The sequence below is a fragment of the Monodelphis domestica genome, chromosome 4 (genome assembly GCF_027887165.1).
Source record: "Monodelphis domestica isolate mMonDom1 chromosome 4, mMonDom1.pri, whole genome shotgun sequence".
Taxonomy (NCBI): domain Eukaryota; kingdom Metazoa; phylum Chordata; class Mammalia; order Didelphimorphia; family Didelphidae; genus Monodelphis; species Monodelphis domestica.
In genome coordinates, this window is record NC_077230.1 from 164755188 (window position 1) to 164770440 (window position 15253).

Sequence of the window (15253 nt, forward strand, 5' to 3'; positions counted from 1 at the left end):
GTTTTACTCATCCTTTTTTTTTTTTGATACTTATCTTACACATCAAAATAATGGCATATGTAGATGGTGATGTGGGGACCTTTTAATAAAGTGAGATGTTTTATGGTATTCCAAATCAATTTTATTTTCTCCATATTATTTAACCTTTAATTTTATAATAATTTTTAATCGCCAGAGGATTGATTCTTTTCCCCCATTTGGTGTGGAAGGAGGTTTTCTTTAAGACTTTTAACCAATTATGTGGCTGATTTCTTGTATTTCTCATGAGCCAGATAGAGCATCAGTTGCATTGTATGGTCCATTTCATGGGCTCTCTACTCTAGGGATTACTGGCTTGTGAAGGGAACAGAAGGTGTGTTCTGTCCTGTGGTAGTTGTGAGACTTGTTCTGCCTTCAGTCATGACTGTTGTCTGTGAAAGAACATGTGCTTTGCAGGCTAATGATGATCATTATAATGCCAGGTCATAGTTATGCTTCCTGTTTCTTCCCATTGCTTTTCTCTAAGGAGCCCTGAAGTTTTAGAGGAGTGCAGAAAGTAAGTTGCAAAGCATTTTACTTGGGTACCACCAATCACTGCTGAATGGCCTCTTGCTTTTTAAAAAAACACTCCTTAGAATTTTGGGGTAGCCTCTAACACTTGAGGTGAGTTTTGGAGGGTGTGGATGAAGAAAAAAGATTTTGGGGTGTGGGATTGTGTAAGAGAGGATCCTTTTCTCTCCCATCCTTTATGATACCCCCTCCCCCAATTTCTTTAAATTGTTTCCAAAATAAAACTGACTTGATGAATGCTATATTAATTCATCATGCCCATTCCTAGGCTGGCTGCAAGTTCTAGCACGGTACAAGTTGCGCAATGGACTTGTGCTTTGTGGGAGATCTGGTGCCACAACCTATCACAATTTGACGCACAGGTTTCCTTTAGAAATTGCCTGCAGGGGAGGGGAGGGGAAGGTAGGGGGTTAGAACAGTGCGTGTGAAATGGTCAAGTGTTAAACAAGGCCAGCCAAAGGTGCCCTGTTGTTTCCGTGGGCAATTAAAAAGGGAGAGGAATTTTTCTTTAAAAACATAAATCATCTGGAGTCAGAGGTAACTTTGATCATTGCTGCTTCCTTGTGCCCTGTAGGTGGAGATGAGTAAGTGAAATAATTGTATGTGTGTGAGACAGAATCAGACAGACAGACAAGCCAGATGTGTGTGTGTAGTCGTGGACGTGTGAGAGAATAAGAGGATCTGTGGGATCGTTCCCTTTATAGGGCTAGGAGGAGAGACAGCCAGCCTTTCAGGTGAAACAAGGGCTTCGTTCTTTCTTGAGGGAATAGGGCAGGGGCGAACAGCAGGACATTTTTGGCGAGCCCATCTGAACACATGGCAGTTACATGTGTGAAATTTTTTCCTCCTGTCACTTTTATGGGAATCCAAAGTATGTTATGTCATGTGAACTATTCTACGTGTAAAACAAGAGTGACAATCGGGCAGGGATACCTTCTGTTAGATTTAAGAGGATATTGTTGTTCCATCCCATTGCTTGCGCTTTTCTGTCTTTCCTTTGGAATTGTTTCTAATCTTCTTTAGACGTCATCTGGTGAACTAAAGGTGCCCTAGAGAGTTGTTTCTGACCTTCCTTGGGCCAAGTCAGGGGTGCTTCTTCTCAGATACTTTTTACCACAGTATTTGACCCCTTTAAAAATTCATTCCTCTAATGTTTTACCTTTTTAAGGTTTTGTTTTTCTGGTTGGTTTAAAAGAAACGAATCTGTCACTCTGGTACTATTTTCTGCTAGTTTGCCGTTTTCATGGGTTCACCTGTCAGTCGGTCAGCAAGGATTTGTTAAGTGCTTACTGACTTTCTTACACTGTTCTAGGTTTCCAAAGGATGTAGGGGCAAAAACAACTCTCCTTGGCCTCAAGGAATGTACATTCTGTTGGGTGGGGAGGTGGAGAATCAATAAAGAGGAAATGTGGGATAATGGTTTTGGTTCAGAGGTCCTCTGTTCAAATCCTACTGTGTGAAGAGATTATTGATAAACTCTACAGAAACTAAGAACCAAGAGTTTGCAGCCTAACTTTTATACTATCTTTGGTGAACTTGAATAAGTCAAGTTACCTCTTCGGGCCACAGTTTCTTTACTCTTTAAAATAAGATGGTAGATGGCTTAGGGAGCCCTTCTACCTTCTAAAATCTATGAACCCATGGTTTTTGGTAAGTACAAAATATATACACATAGAAGGCAATTTCAGGATAGAGGGGCACAGCAGCTTGGGGCATCTGGAATGGTCTCATGACAAAGGTGGCACTCAGGAAAAAAAAAGGTTTTAAACCCTTACCATCTGTCTTAGTTTCAATTAAAAACAAAAACCACCAAAAAAACCCAAGAAGACACTCTTACCTGCTGTCTTAGGATCAGTACTATATATTGGTTCTAAGGCAGAGGAGGGGTAAGGGACAGGCAATGGGGGTTAAATGAGTTGCCCAGGATCCTATAGCTAGGGGAAAGTGTCTGAGCCCAGATTTGAACCTCCTGACTATTGTGCTACCTAGCTGACCCTAAGGTGGCACTAAATTTGAGATTGTTGGAAGAGAGATATTCCCATATAGAGAAGAAAGGAGGGAAAAGATGTAAGACGTGAGGGATAGCCCAGGCAGTGGCATCGATTGGGGAGTGACAGAAAAATTGGCTCATTTGGCTGGGGCGGAACAAATGTGAAAAGGATTCTATGCCAAGCTTGGAACACTATGATGAAACCAGATAGCAAAGTGCTCTGATGGACAAATCGAGACGTTAAGGTCCATTTGAGAGGCAAGTAGAAACCCTGGAGCTTTTCAAGGAGGCAAAGAAGACATAGGTGAGACCTGTGTTTTGGGGATATCTCTTTGGCAGTTGTGTAGAGGGGAGGGAGGAGAGGCAAGGATTACTAGGTCATAGATTTAGGGCAGGGAGGGACCTTACAGATTATCTAATCTAAGGCTTTCAGTTTTATAGCCCCGCTAAAGGGTCCAGAGACATTAAATGTCATGCTGCTGTTAAAGTGTTGAAGCAGCACTTGAATCCTGCTCTTCCTGACTCCACGCCAGTCCCGTTCCCACTAAACCCCACTGATAGCTGATGCCAGGAAACATCAGGATCTTGCGCTGGTTGTATGGGACATTGAAATTGTTTTTGATTTTTCTATTTGTATTGCTTCTTTAGGTATAACCATTCCTCCAGGGTCTGGGCAAATCAGAAGAAAACACTCTTTTCCATTCTCTTGGCTTATGTGATTCTAATAAATGTGATAAAAAGCCCTGGATTTGGAGAATGAGGACCTGACTTTGAATCCCAACTCTGTTATTTATTACCTGTGTGACTTTGAGCAAATCATTTTAAACTTTGAGCCTCAGTTACAGCCCACGAGAGGGTTAGATTAGAAGACCTCTAAAGACCTCCTGCCTCTTTAATGACATATTTATGTTGTGCTGGACACTGTAGAGGACAAAAAAGGAAATGTAAGACATGTCTTCCCTTGAAGGGAGGTCAGAACTAGCCAGCATAATTTGTGAATAACACCAAACAGACTATATAATCCACTATCGTGTGCCACACATAGATTACATTTTTAAATTCAGTGGAATTTATTCTAAATTTAATTTAATTAAATGTAAATTCAATGGAATTAAATTCAGTGGAAAAAAATAGGGGCAGCTGGGTGGCTCAGATCCAGCCAAGCCTTGGTGACGGGAGGTCCTGAGTTCAAACATAGTCTCAGATACTTCCTTACCTGTGCAACCCTGGGCAAGTCAATTAACTCCAATTGCCTAGCCCATATGCTATTCTTCTGCTGTGGAACTTGCTATTTAGAATAAATTCTAAGACAGAAGGTAACGATTTAAAAAAACCCTATTTTTATTTTATTTTATTTTATTTTAAATTTTTAAATATTTCTCCATGGTTACATGATTCATTTTCTCTCCCTCCCCTCGTCCCTTCCCCCTCCCAGAGCTGACAAGCAATTCCACTGGGTTATGTATGTGTAAAAAAATCTAGTGGGCTAGTGAAAGGATTAACTGAGATGAAACCAGATTGTGAACACTTTGTATTTTCAGATCATTATTTATTTATTTCCACTTCAATTAAAGAGGCAAGAAAACCAAAATAGCCATTATAAATATGTATAGTTAAGCAAAACAAATTTTTGCAGGGGACACAGTCCCTCCAAGATCTCTGTCTATACTGAGTCCATTACTTCTGTCTGGAGGTAGGCGGCTTGTTCCATCTTGAGTTCTCTGGAATTGTAGTTGTTACAGTGTTCATCAGAGTTCCTAAGTCTTTCCTAGTTGTTTGTTTTTACAGTGTTATTGTTACATAAATTATTCTGGTTCTCTTCATTTCATTTTGTGTCAATTCAGACAAGCCTTCCCAAATTTCTCTGAAACTGCCCCCTTTATTATTTCTTATCACATGGTAGTATTGCACAATATTCACCAGCTGTAACTTGTCCAGCCATTCCCAATTGATTGTCATCCCCTCCATTTCCAAAAGAGATTCTATAAATATTTTTGTACAGATGGCTCCTTTTCCTCTTTCTTTGGGCTTTAGCCCCATAGACTTTTGGGCTATTTCTGGATCAAAGCATATGTACAAATTCAGGAGCTTTTAGGTAGTAGTTTTAAATTACTTTTCAGGATGACTGGACTAATGTACCTATTTTTCCCCAGCCCCTCCAGCATTTGTCATTTTCCTTTTTTTTGTCAGCTTTGCTAATCAGATGGATGTGAATTGGAACCTTAAGAGTTGTTTTAATTTGCATTTCTCTCATTATTAGTGACAGTAGAACATTTCTTCATGATATTGATAACTTAGATTTCTTCCTCTAAAAGCTGCTTATGCATATCTTCTGATGCTAATCCTTTCCAGAATCATGTAGTTGGGAACCAGGTCTGAATGATGGTGACAACTTTTAAAAAACCACATATACATGTATTAAAACATATGTTTACATGTTACATTCTACCTTTTTAATTGACTTAGAGTTGTACAGGTTTCAGAGATATAGCATAGAACTATAGGTTTTTAGAACTCAATGTATTCGCAACTATGTTCGATGTTGGTTTGATACAAGGATCAAAACAAAGTAGTTTGCCCTCAAGGAGCTTACATTCCACTGATATGACATCTAGTTTCCAGAGAGCAGCCAGAGATTTAACCTTTAAGTTCTCTTATAATCATAAAAGCTTTGTTTGTCTGGGATCTTGGTAATATGTTGTTCTAGTTCATTGTTTTCTGAGTATTATTTTATTTGCTGTTTTGAGTCTCTCTTTGTCCAAAAGAAAGCCACTGCTCTTGGAGCAGCTATTCACCAATTCTCTGTTTTAGGTTGTCATAAACTTCTCCTGTTAGATCTGTGTTTTTGTAGGCTTCATGGGAAACCTTCAGACATTTGGATTTTATCAGGCCCAAGCAGTTCTCTGTATTTCTACTGATTCATTGCCTGATTTGATTGGAGAGTGTATTAGCCAATCTTCAAGCCAGACAAGCTGGATGTGCTATTGTTTGGTGAAGGGAGCAACACTTGTGAGGTGGGGGTAATCTCAGTGGGTCATCTTCCCTGGGAAGGGCTCCTGACTATGAAACTTGTCGCCTGCCCTGCCCCGCACTCTCTGTTTATCCCGTCTCGAGTCACGGTCAATACTGAGCCCTATATGTTTCCTTTGGACCTGTCTCAGGTGTGGGGTAAAGGGATGAGGAGTTCTTAGCCATCTTGGGAATCACAGAGTCATCAAAACAAAAACTTACCAGTATCTGACTTAGAAACACTCTGTCTTCATAAATGGCTGTCGCAGCTGAAGACTCATCTCACTGCCATGGCTGTTGCGCATCACCTTCCCATTACTACCACCTCTGGGACCACTTCCTTCTTAGCCACTGCAGAATCAGGGGGGCACCCTTTCTATTTTTTCCGTTTTCCCCAATTTCCTTGAGTTCTTCTGCTTGGACAGGAGGCAGACTGCTGCTGCTTGTACCCTTTTCCATGGCCCTGACCTTTCCTGGGACATCTTCTGAGCCTTGATGACCGTTAGCCCAATGGACCCTCCTCCCATAGGAAGGGGAAGAAATCAGCGGGCTCCTTGTTCCTTGTCTAGGGCCTCAAGTCAGAATTCAGGATAGGTCTTCTCAGAAAACATTATTTGTAAACAGTGGTATGTTCTATAGTACTGTAACGTCCTACTGTTTTTAAGCTTTGTTATTGATTAAATAAGCTTTCATGGGTGCCTCGGTTCTTCTTTTATCACTCATTTCATTGGGGAAAAGATTCCTAACCCCAAACACCAAACTTGCAAACTTTGAAATGTGACCACCAACATAACAATGATAATAAGCTTTTACATAGGACTTTAAGGCTTATAAAACATCTTATATATGAGATAACAATTCATTTCTAATTTGGGAATTCCTAAGTATATAATATTTTTAAAAATTCTAATAGGTGGTTTAAAATGATAAAATTGTTATGTGTTTTATTTATCACTTGGCAAGGTGAATAACAATAAGAACTCACTAATGCCGTGCTTTGTGGTTTATAAAGCGTTAACCTGTGAGGTACATATTCCAAGGGTTCATTAAAAAATTCTTATTAATACTGTGACGATCAGGAGACTTTATTGCAATAGCATTGTTCTCAAAAGCTCAACCTTTGACACCTCCTGCATTAGTTAGAAATAATGATATGACCAGTTGGGTAAGAATTAGTTGCATTACACTGGGTTGATTTTCTATGATTAAAACCCAGTTGACTGCATATAAATATTAATCTTCCTGGGCCTCAGTTTCTTCATATACAATGCGATCGTTGGATGGGATGACCCCTGAGGTATTTATTTCTTCCTGCTCTCAATGTATTCTCCTCTAATCATTTGGCTTTGTGGAGATTCTGAGACTTCATATTGGTGGAAGCATCTTTGAAGTCCTATAATGAAAAGTACTGAAGCAATGAAAGTAGTTTGGTTTTCTTAAGACAATTATCAGCCAGCATTTATTTATTAACTATGTTACCTTATCCATTGTGCAGACACAAGAAATGGTCCCTGTTTTCCATTTATTCATGGAGAAGTCAGTAAGATATAGTAGATAGTGTGGACTTGGAATTAAAAAGACTTTAGTTTGAATTCTGTCTCAGACACTTGCCAGGTAATTCTGGTAAAGTCAATTATTCTCTCTGTACACTTATGTGTAATAGAATCTACCCTACAGATTGTTCTGAGGATCCAGTGGATAGAATATAAAGTGCTTTGCAAACCTTAAAGCACTATATAAATACCAGCCATTATTAATGCTATCATCATTAACATCACCATCATCATTAATACTCTCACAGCCTAAGCGAAGAAGACAAAACTAACAAATGAGAAATAATTAGAAAACACGTGCTGGCAAACTTAGCAAGTATTGTGTGAAGCACAGTAGAGGGGGATATATGGGCTGGAGTGGTCAAAGGGTATTTTGTGGAATCTTCGGAATGTTTTTGGAATAGGGAATTATGATAAATGTATGAGCAAGAAAGACCTGGGAATAAGGAAACTAGTTACCTGACCTGTATTGCAGACCATGAGATTCATTTTTTGTTCTTCTAGTTCCTTTTAAAACCTTAAAGTATTATGTAAATAAAATTAGAATCTCACCATGTTTTGTTGATATGAAATAATGTGCTTTTTAAATTTGCATTTATTTGATACTATAAAATGTAGTGTATAAAATAATCATGTGCTGATGCTATTTAGGCATTTTTCAGTTGTATCTGACTCTTTGTGACCCTATTTGGGATTTTCTTGGCAAAGACACTGATGTGGTTTGCCATTTCCTTCTTCAGCTCATTTTGTAAGTGAGGAAACTTAGGCAAACAGGGTTAAGTGACTTGCAAGTATTTGAACACAGGAAGAGGAATTTTCCAGAATCCTGCCGTGGTGCTCTATCCACTGAGCCACCTAACTAATGCATTGGCTTCATGTTAAATCACACCTTTGTGCCAAGGACTTCACGGGGTATTATTTGAGATATAAGAAAAAACAGTGGCTTCAGTCCTGCTTTCCAGAAACTTGAAATGTAAAACATAGTAGAAACTATCTTGAATACTAGGAACTGCTGGAAAATAATTGAAAGGCAGTTTATATGCAGGCATGCAGCAGTGCCTGGGCTAGTGACTTTGTGTTGACCTTCAGTGTACAAGGGAGTATTTGTCCAGTTTTTAAACACAGATTGATGCTGTGTTAGGTAGCCCTGGCAGGTGGATATTTCTACCCTCCTTTTAACCACTTCCTTATTACTTGCTCACTATCACACTATTTTTAAAAATGGAAAAATTTGGGGATTTGTAAAAATGAAATTTAAGAAAAGGACAAAATAGGGTTGCTAAACTTCTAAACTCACAGAATACTTTATACTTCACTCAGAGACTTTATCCACTCATTATGTGAATATTTTCTGCTCCCAATGCCTGAAAAAATTTCAGCCTGCTAGAGATGGTTCTTCCTAAAAGATCTTACAAAGTTTATTTTTGCAATCAATCCCTACTTGATTCTTTGGTTTTATTAATTATTTTTGCATGTTGGTGATTGACTTTATATTATTGACCTCTCCCCCAATAAAACAACAAATCCACCCACCACCCCCAACACTGCAACAGAGATTAGTTTGTAGAGAAAATTTCCTGGTTCAGAAGAATTTATGAATTCCTTTGAGAACAGTTTATGCCTTGTTACAAAGAAAGGGATACATTATCATATCAAAATTATATAGGTCTACAGTAACTCTTAGATGCTTTTAGACAGCTTTTTTTTTCATTATCTTATCTAAATTTTTTCTTCCCAATGGAGTGATTTATTACTTTATTTTCCCCTGATAAGTAGCATTCTTCTAATTTAACAAAACACATTGTGTTAAACCTACTTTGATAAAATCTGTTTGGACCGGAAAGCATTCTGTTGATAGTGAAAAGTATAGTGCATATTTAAATCTCAAAACAGCCACAAGTATGTTTTGCCTCCTTCTAAGTATTTTGGTCTTTCTTGTTCAGCCACAATTACGAGTTCATCTGAGAATGATGACCGGAGTGGCTCCAGTTTGGAGTGGAGTAAAGATGGAAGCTTAAGAATTGGCGTCCAGCAAGGAATTCTTCATGATCGGAGGGCAGATAACTGTTCGCCGGTGGCAGAAGAGGAGACAACTGGGTCAACAGAGAGTCTGCCCAAAGCAGAAGCATCTGTTGGAGATGGTCCTGTTCCATACACACAGAACTCCAGCTCCCTAATAATGCCACGGCCTAACTCAGTTGCAGGTAAGATCTTATTTCCCAAACGAGCAATTTTTGTTGTTGTTGTTGGTAGAAGGGTAATAAATACACTAATTGTGTCCTTTTTGTTTTATTCACCGTTGAAGAAAGATGCCGTCATAATGAGAGCCAGAGTCAGTGAGTTTGGGTCCTGAGGTTCATTTCTTCTGTTTTTGTCCTATATGACTATCAGAAAGTAATGTGGTCCTCCTGGCAAAATGCTCACCTATCAAATGAGGAATCAGATTAGATATTTCCTAATATTGCCTTCTAGATTTCCAATTCATTGGTTTTAAGGGTGTTTGGTTTGATAAGATGTAGGAGAGATTATGGGGCAAGGATAAACCTTTCAGTGAATCAATATTTGGTATTTTTACTCTAAACATAATGGGGCGAGAATGTTTGGCATCATTTTGTATGCTGGAAAGAATCTTATTCAGAGGACCTGAGTTGAAATCCCATCTCTTATGCTTTCTTCCTAAGTGGCCGTGGGCAAGTCACTTAACCTCTCTGGGCTTCAGTTTCTTTACTTGTAAAACAAGAGCTCTGGACACAATGGACTTAAAAAAAAAAGCCCATTATTTTCTGTCTTAGTAACAAGTCTAAGAAAGAAGGGCAAGCGCTAAGCAATGGAGTTGTGACTTGCTAAGGGTCACACTGCTTGGAAATATTTGAGGCCAGATTTGAACTTGGGTCCTCCTGACTCCAGACATGGCACTCTGTCACCTTGTTGCCTCTACAATGTACTCTTGAGCTTCCTTCCAGCTCTAAAAGAAGCCATTTTCTTGGATTTAGGTAGCCTCCTAGTAGGAAATAAAGGGTCATTATGCCAGTTTCATTAAATCTATTGTTTTTATCCAAAGAAAGACTGTAAAAACTCAAAGGAGTTTTTACTTTCAGTCTAATCTCCTAATTTTATATACAAGTAGAGGCTTGTGGTGGCAGATGATATGATTTATCTGAAGTCATCTGAGTAGCCAACAAATTATTATAGGAGGCCCTAAGTCAAATCTTCATGTTGTTTCTTCATAACCAGAAGCATGTTTTGTGGGTGATCCTAGATTTCTAGCTGATACAACTGCAAGAACGAAAACTCAAACCATTAGAAATGAAAACCTTTATAACCAAAACTTATAACTAAGACTTGGGGATTAACAAGGTTAGTAATTTAGATTTGGGAGAAAGGTAGTAAAGATTGTTCTTAGCTATTAACATTAGCCAGCCAGTGAGTGAAAAAGTGAAGATGCTCGATTGTATTTCTTATTGTTGGAAGAAGAAAAAAATAGTATTTTAGACATCATTTGTACCTTAATCTAGTGACTTTCTAAATTTTGTACTCTTAGGTACATGCTAATAAAGGGACAAGGTGTTTTTTTCATTTGTAGTTGATAATTTTCTGGAACTATTGGTAAGAGGAAGTGGGAGGTATGTGGATGGGATGCTGGGCTTGGAGTCAAGGAGACTTTGTTCCAAGTCTAGCCTTTGATACGGTATCTGTGACCACGAGTAAGTCACTTAACTAAACCCCTGTGACCACATCTCAGAGTTTCAGGCCATTCTCTAAGACTATAGTTTATAGAGGAATTAAGGTTCAGCAAATTTGGAAGAATATATTTTTATTTGTTTGACTCATTTGCTTTTGTTGATTTTTAAAAAATGGATACTTTTTTGCTTTTATATCAAATATATTATAGATCATATTATATGATTATTATATTTATCTTTTATCTATCATTATATCATTAATTATTATTTCTTTTGCTTTTATGTCATATCACTCTCATATATGTTATCATTATTATAATATATCATTATTGATTATATCATTATTGATGCCTTTCATGGTATTAAAATTTTTTTAATTAAAAATAATTATTGTTGTCCCTCATCTATAATTTCACTGAAGCAGGGAACTCCTGGTGAAAAAACCCTTTCTGCAATGCACCTTATGGCCCATCCTGTAACTTGCATTTTTAAGACAATTTCCTGGGACAATGAGAGTTGGAAGTGACTTGCCCAAATCCACAAAGTCCTTATGGATCAGAGCAGGGAACTTGAACCCAGGTCTTCCTAACTCTATGATTAGATATCTCTTTCCTATGCCACTCTCCTCTGTGCCCAAATATTTTTAAAGTCTATGGTGACTCTAGAATATCAAACATTAAGTAGTCCTTTACAATTTTTTTTTTTGCCTAGATACTCCCTCTAGAATTCATGGAAGGCTTACATGAAATGATACCTCATGAAGAAAGTAGTCATGATTATTCAGTGATGTTTTCATTTCCCCCCATTAATCCTGGTTTTCAGACACTCTTTACCTGTTTGTATTGATTGAATGGTTCATTTGGTTTATGGTAAAATTTGATCTCTGTTAAATCCAGCAGAAGGCAAAGTTGTGTTCAACTTAAGCTGTTTTTAAAACTGAAAATCCATTAGTACATTAATTTTGAGACAGAAAAAAATGCCCCATTTGGGGACTGTTTTCTGCTTGGTGTTTTCCTCTGCAGTCCCCTGCCATCTGAATCGACGATGCATGTGAGCCAAGATTTTCCAGTACGCTGCTGTGATTATAGAGCTTAGCTTCCCAGTTTTCCGCTATGCTTGTTCATTAGCCTCATCACATTCACTCTTGAGCTAGACCTCCTGTGGCATAAAGACCAAGCCAGGCCCTAAGCAGGGGCAAATTACCCTAATGGATTTGTTCATTTTTTCCTAGTTTACATCACTGAAATACTAAAAACACGTCCCAAGTTGGGAAAGGGGGAAAGTGAGGAGTATAATTTTCTGTGTTTATTAATAGGTTAGAAGTAGAATGCAGTGTTGTGTATCTATGGTAAACTAAACGTTGGGTAATAAGGAACCAGGGGACCTGCTGGGTATCATATTGAGAGAGAGTTGGTTATAAACTATAACATGACATCAGTAACTTATGGCATGTGTCCCAAAGTTGGCACTGGTTCTCAAGAGAAATGATTTAGTGGAAAGGGCACTAGCCTGAGAGTTAGAAAACTTGTGTTCTGGGATGATGTTGCCACTTTTTACCAGTGACTGCAGATTTCCTTCTCTTTCTGGTCCTCTGTTTCCCTATCTGTTTAAAATAAAAAAGAGGAAGGTTAGCTATTTTCAGGACCCTTTTTGGCTATATGATTCTGTGAGTTCCCTTGATATTACTACATTTAGTCCAGTTGTTTTAAGTCATATCTAACTTGTAGTGACTCCACTTGGGGGTTTCTTGGCAAAGTTCTCCAGGTCATTTTACAGATGAGGAAACTGAGAACAACAAGGTTAAGTGTCTTGGCCGAGGTCACACAGCTAGTAATGTCTGAGGCTGGATTTGAGGCCAGGGAGAGGAGTCCTCCTGATTGCAGACCCAGCCTTTTATCCACTAGCTTCCCCATGATTACCAGAGCCGCCACAGGCAGGACTCCTAAATGAGTGGAGTTCTTCTGGTGCCATTCTTGCCCGCCTGCTTTCTATATCATCAGCCACAAATGACTCCTTTTTCCCTTTTGCTGCTACTCTATCCAGAGTTCCATGCAGATGTCCCAGGCAGGTTGCCTTGCCCAGAAATCTCTTGTGTCCAGAGACTTTCCATTGTCCCCCTAATTCAAAATTACTCTTCCTAGCACAGGTGTGTTTTTTTTAGTTAGTAGGAAAGCAGGTTTTTTGGCTAGTGTGTGAATGAGTGATTGAGAGGCATGCCAATGTAGCGAGATGTGCAAAATTGTCCTCATTTCCCTGCAGGTGAGTTCCGCTCCCTGACTTGTGGGTTTTGAATGCAAACATTCTTTCTTGCCCAAGGTGGTAACTTGGAAGGTATCGTGCAGTTTAGCTCAACAGATAGTCATTAAGAAAGGGACACAGGCACTGGGGATATGAAGATAATAAAACTAAGCTCTCCCAGTGAATAGCTTCTCCTTCCTCCATTTCTTTAGCCAGGCACCCTATCCTTTTGCACCCTTCTCTAGCATTTCTCAGATTTGCTTCCTTCTTTCCATTCCCACGGCTGTTGCCCTAATTCAGGCCCTCATTACCTCTTGCCTGGACTGTGGCAATAGTCTCCAAACAGGTCTTTCCATGTCTCATTTCTTCCTCTTCTATTTCTTCCTCAATACTGCTGCCAGATGACTTAAAAAAAAACAAACCCAACAAACTTTTACTTTCTGTTTTCATAACAGCTCTTAAGATAGAAGGGAAGGGCTAGGAAGTCAGGGTTAAGTGACTTGCTGAGGGTCCCCCAGTGAGAGTTTTTGTCTAAGGCTAGATTTGAACCTAAGTCCTCTTGACCTGAGGTTTGGTTCTCTATCCACTGTGCTTTTTAGCTGCCCTTACCAGCAGACTTTTCTTGGTGCATGGAGCTGAACACATCTCTTCTTTGCCCCAAATCCTTAAGTCACTCACTATGATCACTGAAGAAAGTTCTCCTTAGCTTGGTGTCCAAGGCACACTGAATCTTGCTACAATGTCCATTTCCAGCTTTATTTCATAACTTTTCACAATTTCTTTGCTCTGAGCCAAGTTGCTATCTCTCTACCCCAACACTTATTCCTGTCTTTGCTCTTCCTTGTACCTCAGATGTTTTTTCCTCACTGTAACCTTTGGAATGACCCTATTTTAAAACCTATTTCAAATGTCTCTTGTCTATGTCTGTCTCTCTCCCTCTCTCCTCTCCCTCCTTTCCTGTAATTTTACCTCAAAATACGGCATACCTTTCCTTTGGAAAGGAGTCAGGACAGACCTTGTTTCTAATTTCAAGTCTTACCGTTACTATTTATATTACCCTAAATAAGCCATTTCACTTTTCTGAATCCGTTTGCCCATCTGTGAGATGGGAATAATAATATTGTACAGTATCACTGTGATGAAATCCCATTGTACATATTAAGATGCTGTCTAGAAGCCAGTTGTTTGTTTCTTTCCTGAATCATCTCACATTTTTCTTACTTTCCCATTTCTATTCATCTGTATGTTTTATCAGATAGCTTGGAGCTTTAATGGATATAGAGTGCTGGGCCTGAAGTCAGGCCCTTCCGAGTTCAAATCTGCCCTCAGACACTTATCAGCTTTGTGACTGGGCAAGTCTCTTAATCATGTTTGCCTCAGTTTCCTCATTTTAAAAATGAGCTGGAGAGGGAAATGGCAAACTTTTCTAGCATCTTTGTCAAGAAAATCCCAAATGGGATCACAAAGAGTCAGATCAACTAAAAGACAACAACAAAACATGTTTTACCATCCCTAATTCCCAAGTTCCTTGAGTACAAGCACCATGTTTTATTTATCATTTTATCTTCCTCTAGCACAGTGCATTGGACATAATAGATGATTAATAAATGTTAAATGAATGGGCCTCTCTCTCCCAGGAGTATTTGCATTTTGAGGAGACTAATCCAAGTCAATGTCTAATCAGTAAGACATTTTACAGAGATGAGTGTTTCTTTATCTTGACCCTGTTCCCTCCTCTCCTCCCCCATTCCAGGCTCTCTGCCCAGTCTGCACCTCCTACACCCCATGCCAAAGGAACCAATGCTAGTTGGCATCCTCTTTAGAACAGTTACCTATTATTACTGTAGTATGATATTACAGGTTAAATATTGTTGTACTAATGAAGTCATTTGGACATTAGAACAATACCTAAACTAGCTCCCTTCATTACAAAGCATCTGGAATGGGAATATCAAAATTTAAGTTAGGGTTTGCAATGATTTTCACTATATTGAGTCTTTTGTTTGATAACTATTTGGTGGAACAGGAGAACCAAGTTTTAACTTGGGTAAATGACACAACCAAAAATAAGTAAACATCCTATTATATGTGTGTGTGTGTGTGTGTGTATAATGTGGGTATGCACATACCTTGATAAAATAAGGATTTATATACAGATAGGTTTTTATATGTGGACATATAACTTGAATAGGTTTCTTTTATTTTTATAAAGATATTATATCACATATGTG

General features: G+C 38.7%; 1 protein-coding gene across 5 annotated transcripts in view; it reads left to right on the plus strand.

Moving 5' to 3' along the window:
- Window positions 1-15253, plus strand: part of TANC1 (tetratricopeptide repeat, ankyrin repeat and coiled-coil containing 1) — a 290552-nt gene that overhangs the window by 196621 nt on the left and 78678 nt on the right. For 3 of the 5 annotated variants that reach the window (XM_056793909.1, XM_056793910.1, XM_056793911.1), the window contains one exon: window positions 9045-9305. In XM_056793909.1, the coding sequence (XP_056649887.1) occupies window positions 9045-9305 (261 nt within the window). Of the gene's footprint in view, window positions 1-971; window positions 1087-1141; window positions 2844-9044; window positions 9306-15253 lie in introns of those variants that run through there. The other 2 variants (XM_056793912.1, XM_056793913.1) reach the window with 2 other exon arrangements.